We start from the raw sequence: 6431 nt of genomic DNA on the forward strand, positions 1-6431 counted from the left end.
TCCTGTTGAAGGAAAGATCATAGTTGCTATGAAGGATGCCCATGTATCTTGGACCCAAAATTGTGACCAAGTTCTGCTTGGGGGAGTGCAGTACCATTCAGAACTAAAGATGGTATCTCTCTGGAAACAGCAAGCCTTCAAATCCAGAGCCACACAAATGTAATAATTTAAATTAAGTTAAATTTCTGAGATTGAGTGTAACCCTATTCTGAGCAGCATCCAAGCACCCAGATAGCACTTTGATAGTTTCGTATGTTTGGCCCAGGATCAAGATGTAAAGATGATGATCCTGTCCAGCAGCTTCATGTAGCTGTTAAAGCACCAGGGAAAGTAGTCCTGCAGCACCTCAAGTTTAGGGCTCAATCTCTTCCCCCCACCCTTCTTCATCAACTAAAACTATCCCTTCAGGAAGGAAGAAAAACATGATAAAATGGAGCTCCCTTCCCAGCTCTTAAGACCTATCTCAGAAGGATGCCATCCCTTTCTGTTGCTAATTATCAAGTTTGCCAGGTACCCAAATCAAAGGAAGACTATCATCCTTTGAGTCACCTTCCTTAAGGCAAAAATTAGGTAGTGAAAGTATTCTAAGATAGCCAAATGGCTTAAGGAAAAAAAACTTCTATCTTTATGTGGCCAACTGTGCATCTGAGTTTGTGGCTGGTGCTTTAATCATCATTGGCATATTTGTCTGTGCTCAGATAAGAAGTCAGGTCCTAAACTGACAGATTTGCTTTTAATAATAAAAGCTATTTAATGCCAAAATAATTATATTTGGGGCAGAATCCATAAAATGAAGATTGCGTGTAAAATGGAAGTAAATGTGGCCCAACAACCCTGCTGTTTTTCATCCCCAAAGCAGGGACTCCACTAATCATGAAATGCTTTTTTTGTGCATCCAATCCACACCAGGTATCAAGAATATTAAAAAAAAGTCCTTTTAAGAATCATTATTTCTCCCTTTCACCTCTGCTTACAGGTTTCATCAAACCCATCAATAGACTTCCTCAATTTTTCAAACCATTTGGATCATAATTATTATGGATAAGTGGGTCCCTACCATTGAATTCATTTCCCATCCTCTTAATTGACAATATTCAAAAAACTCTATCCCTTGTTCTGGAGGAAGAGGTTTTGTTGCTTCTTGTTTAGTGAAGTCCACCCAATCTACAGATGGGGAGAAATTGGAAAGCTTTTCTAGATATTTTACTATTTCACATAAAGATTGGTGAGAGGATAAGGATAAGTAGTGTCTGATCTTAGACCTCATAAATACTTATTGCTTCTCTAGCAGGTTCTTAATGATTATTTTGACTAACATGCTGCATCTTCCCAAGTGAACATTATTTGTTTGCATCAGTGACTTCACTGAGGTCTACTCTCATTTACTGATATGAAGTACAGAGAGTACTTCATTTCATGAACTGTCAGTAATTACAGTCCAGAGTATTTTCCATCTTTATCACCGCTTTTCAGTTTTACCAGATGCTTGATGGCAGTTTAGCAGCACATCTGCTGTTTATCTTAGCTATTGAGTAATGGTCAATTTCCTTCTTAGTTGTGTTGCTTCCATTACATTTTTATTACCTTTGTCCATCTTGGGCAATTAACATGAAAAAAATCCTATCTTAATACATTCCAAGGACTTCAGAAACGTTAAGTTGTTGGACTCCTGATTAGGGTCTGTCTTCTTGACAGAATACAGCCCTTAATAGCAGTAGTTTGTGATACAGTCTCAAAGACACTCATTTCCATTATTTCAGTCCTGAGGAAGGCTGAGGCTGTTTAGATTGCTTTCTTCCCTTTTGCTAAATTAAACATGTGCTTTCTGTAGCGTTGGTTCCTCCTCCTTTGTCAGGTTTGTTTTATTTGCTTATTTATATATAAAACCATTTCTATACTACTTCCCATTAAAAGAAATCTTGAAGGAATTTAGAATTGCAGCACATATATCCACCTTCTTCTCTTGCCTAGTTTCTTTCTTTGATCATTTCTCCAGGTATTTCCACTGACTATCCACTTCAGTGTTATCACTGAAGCTTCCAAAATAACCTGGGTCTTCCATTAATGATACTTCCACATCAGTACCACAATTTGCTAAACGTATTGGCTGTCACAAAGACTCTATGAGATTTCTAAACCCAAGCTCATCACTACACATTTCAGATTAGATTTGACGATGTTATGAAAAAAATGTTACATCAACGAAAGAGAAACAAAGTCCACAACAGGTTTGAGTTTCTTTGACACCTTGGGATGATGCATCTCATTCTCAAGCCAGTCTTCTTAGTTTCATACAAGTCTGCTCTCACAAATAGATACTGGATGTAAGGATTGCTTTCTATTCCTATGGTTACTTTGTTTTTTACTATAACTAATACTGATACAACAGGGCAGAAGTGGGTAACAGTTCCTTGGAAAAGTCCTTTATAGTGGAAGGGCCTGCTTTTTTATGTTCCTTTCTGTTACATTAATTATGATTGGATTGGTGGAACTGTATTCAGACAAAGCTGCATGTATTTTAGTGGCCTCGTGCAATTTTCTGTTCCATGTCTAGCAAGACATTCTCAGAAGTACTTTCTATTATTTATCTTGTGAGACACTTTGGATTAATCTACGTTATTTATTCTTATGAAGGGACAAGTATCTTTGGCCAGATACTGCATTCCTTCTCATAATCAATGCATCCCAGTCAAGATTTGGTTGTTAGTCTTTTCCAGTTCATTTTGTCACTTGGAAATGTCATACCTTGGATGTTTGAGGATCCATTGCATTTTACTTGACTTGGAAGAATAGTTTTTTTTTAATATGACCCAAAGTCTTCCTAATATGGTATCTTAATTACTGTGAAACTGTGCTATGAAAATGATTTGTCTACAACCTCCAGCATGTATGTATACATGTATGTACGTACCTGTTCATTCATACAGCACAACCTTTGTTCCCTTTGCAAAATCATTGCAGTGAAAACTAATAGCCATACCTCTTAGGTGTTCACAGTTGGGTGGGGCATTCAGTGACAACAAACATGAAAGCAGTTGTCTTTCTAGTGGTAATATATGGCTGTGGAACTTGGACACTGAAAAAAAATAAGAGGAAAAGGATAGGGTAGCATCAAGTTATAGAAATGGTTACTAAGAATATGGTGGACTTCAAGAAGAATCAATCAATCAGTCCTGGGCCAAATAAAGGCTGACTGCTTCCTTGATTGGTGATCAGCAATGAGAAAATCACATACTTTGGATAGATTGACAGTAGACGATTAACCAGAAAAAAATGACTATGCTTGACAAGGTTGAGGGAAGTAGAGAAATGGGAAGACAATAGTCAAGGTAGATGGATGAAACTGCAGAGGTTGTTGCAGTGTCCTTGGAAGAACTATGAATTACTATGAAAACAGGCCAAGATAGCGAGCATTTGTCCATACAATCAATCCAGAACTTGATTGTGACTAACTTTAGGTGGCTAGAGGAAACTACCAATACAGAATGCTTGGTCTCATCATAGCAAGTATAATGTTCCTGAATTATCAGAAAACTTCTAAGCATGTAGTTGAATGAACTGCATCCCCCCCCCAGCTGATATGCTATTTCATTAAGAAAACAATGAACAGATTGAATTAATGGATTTCATTTATCTCTGTGACTACTCCAAATAAACATTTTTTTCTTTTAGCAAAAGAAAGTGAAGACAAAGAAAATCTCCCCAAAAGGACTTCAACAGGTGGCTTCAAATTTACATTTTCCCATTCTGCCAGTGCAACTAATGGAGCAAATAGTACAAACAGTAAATCTGTTGCAGCTCAGACATCACCAGCAAGTTCAAATGGTTCTTCTTCCAAGAATGCCAATTTGACTGCAGCAGTCACATCCACAAAGGTGAGTTAAGCAATGTGATACATAGCTTTGCAGTTTAAAACTGTGTGACTGATATGATAGGAAAATTCATTCAAACATCCATATATACCACTTTAAGAATCCAGAGTGGGGCTTTGCTCAGTGTGTGTAAAGTGAAGCTCTGTATATTTCTAAGTAGTATTCTCTTATCATGTAATATTGATTTACAGCCTGTACAGTTTGCAGCAAAGTCAGATTTGCTTTGACATTTTGTTGTGCTCTGAATTTATGAGCTCAAGAGTTGTCATTTGGAATGATTCTCTTAATATGTTGAAGACCTGGCTGTTTCCCCAGGCATTTGGGTGGGATGGTTAGGTGAGCTCCGCTGATTACCTTTTTTTTAGTTGGGTTTGTCTTTATGGCTTCAGGTATTATGGCTGGTTTGTTAAATTGTTTTTAATCCTTGTATACTGCCAGTATCACTTTTATGAGATGGGCAGCCTTATAAATAGTTTAAATAAATATATGCTGTTTTTATTATTAATCATTTATAAAGTCTGGCAAGAATCTGAAACACTTAAGATATAATACATAGCCAACGTCAATATTATCTGCGTCACGTATTATTTGGGGGGGGGGGGTTAAAATATTTAATAGTAGTCAAATATGTGCTGTATTGAAGCCATGAAATGGCTACTTCGCTATATTGATATTCATAAGCATGTGGATTTTATCTAGTGCTGCATTTTGTACATGCAGAAGAGCCACTAAGTGTTCATAGGTGGAACTGCTACATTTATGTTGTTTTAAATTGTCCCAATTTGACTATAGACAACCTTACTCATGGTAACCAGAATTGGACATGAAGATACCTTAAACATAAGAAGAGCCCTGCTAAGTGAGGATAAGTTCATCTACATTATATTAGTTAGCCACAATGACCAACCAATATTTCAAAGCCTCCCTTCAGTATTTTACCCCAGTATGTTCTATCATGGTGGTGTCATTTATCTATCATAGCTGCTGGTCTCTGATCTCTTTTTGACAAAACTCTTCTAAAATCAATTCATTGAGTGATAATTGGTATATTTTGTGAAAAACAAAATTTATAAAATGGGAAAATGTCATTGCTATTTGTAAGGTCTTTCTCCATTGGTTCACATGTGACTCTTTATATCCAACAGGGAAGCTTAGTTGGCCTGGTGGATTATCCAGATGATGAAGAAGAAGATGAAGAAGAAGAAACATCCCCAAGAAAAAGACCTCGTCTTGGCTCTTAAAAACGTTGAAACAAACTCTGACTGAGGGTGCTTAAATGCTATGACTGAACTAAATAGTCTGACTCGGAAAGCGTTCTCCCTGGAAAATACATGAGAATACAAGGAGTAGCAAAAGAAAATCTACTAGGAAGGTTATGTTCTGAGAACACCAGGCTTCCAAAGAACCTAATCTCTTTCTAGTCAAGGAGTCTGCCATTCAGACTGTTAAAACATTAAAATGAAACAATGGATTAGTAATCACCTGGAATGACAGCTTGCCAGAAAAAAAAAGTCATCTTGGGTTCTGTGAGGGGATGGGAGAAGTAACATTTTGATATTGCAGGGTTTCCCCAGTTTGTATCAAGCTAGAAGAAACTTGTAAGGCTTCAGTTGCAAACCTAGTAATATAACTTTGTAATGGTGCTGTCCATTGTGTTTTTTTAGCAATTGCCTCTTTTAAATAATGAATTCTCTTTCCATTTAAAAAAAAATCAGAAATTGGGGACCACTGTTTGCACAGTCAGCCAAATTATAGTGGGTTGCACCCTGCTACATAGTTCATGTTGAGTGGCAAACTGTTTATTTTTTTCCCAACTCCATTATTTTGAAAGGAAAAAAAGAACCTGACTAGAAGAAGCTATCCAAAAAAACCAATATATAGATCATCAGCTTTCCAGGAAAAAAAAAACCCTCTAAAAACCATCAATAAACCTTGGTACTTGAAATGACAATTGAGTTGCAATTACTAGTAGCATTTTACAGAAATAAAGTTGAATGGAATTGCTCCCTGCTAATTTCCAAAAAAGTTTTCCTTGAGCCATCTGCATTTCACATTAGCTAAAGCAGGAGGTACTGTGAAATGTTACCAGAAACTTTTGAATTTTACTGCATCAAGGATATATGTGATCTGGGGGGCAGAGTTAATATGCAGCACTATAAACCTAGGGGGTTTAGCATAAAGGCTGCTTCTTAACACATTCCATGTATTTAAGCAAATTTCTAAAGTACATTAGGTGAATTGATGAAGGCAACCATTTTTGAGACCTTTTTACTTTCAGAGCAACTGAACTGTAAATATTTTAATGTTAGTTTGGCCATATATGATCTGAGATCATGCACACACACAAAAAAGATTCTCTAAATTACAAATTGTAGTTAAGAGTGATACGAATTGAAACCAGCAGTAATCCTCCATTATTGGTCACTCTTACGGTATGTTATGGGTCCATTTCTCCTGAAAATTTCATAGTTTTAATTTTAGCTATTGTTTGCAAAGATGGGCTGTCTGTGTAGATATGAAGAATAGTTTTTCCATGAAACAGAAGTTTATTTTGTATTG

The 6431-nt window shown here is 36.6% G+C and overlaps 1 protein-coding gene across 3 annotated transcripts in view; it reads left to right on the forward strand.

The window, feature by feature from the left end:
• The window catches only part of PPP4R3B (protein phosphatase 4 regulatory subunit 3B), a 43981-nt gene extending 37769 nt beyond the window's left edge, over positions 1-6212 (forward strand). For all 3 annotated transcript variants that reach the window (XM_063301325.1, XM_063301305.1, XM_063301315.1), the window contains exons 15-16: positions 3673-3875; positions 5018-6212. In XM_063301325.1, coding sequence (XP_063157395.1) covers positions 3673-3875; positions 5018-5113 — 299 coding nt within the window. In that variant the 3' untranslated portion in view covers positions 5114-6212. The remainder of the gene's footprint in view (positions 1-3672; positions 3876-5017) is intronic.
• The last annotated feature ends 219 nt before the right edge of the window (positions 6213-6431 follow it).

Source organism: Candoia aspera, chromosome 1 (assembly GCF_035149785.1).
Source record: "Candoia aspera isolate rCanAsp1 chromosome 1, rCanAsp1.hap2, whole genome shotgun sequence".
NCBI lineage: Eukaryota > Metazoa > Chordata > Lepidosauria > Squamata > Boidae > Candoia > Candoia aspera.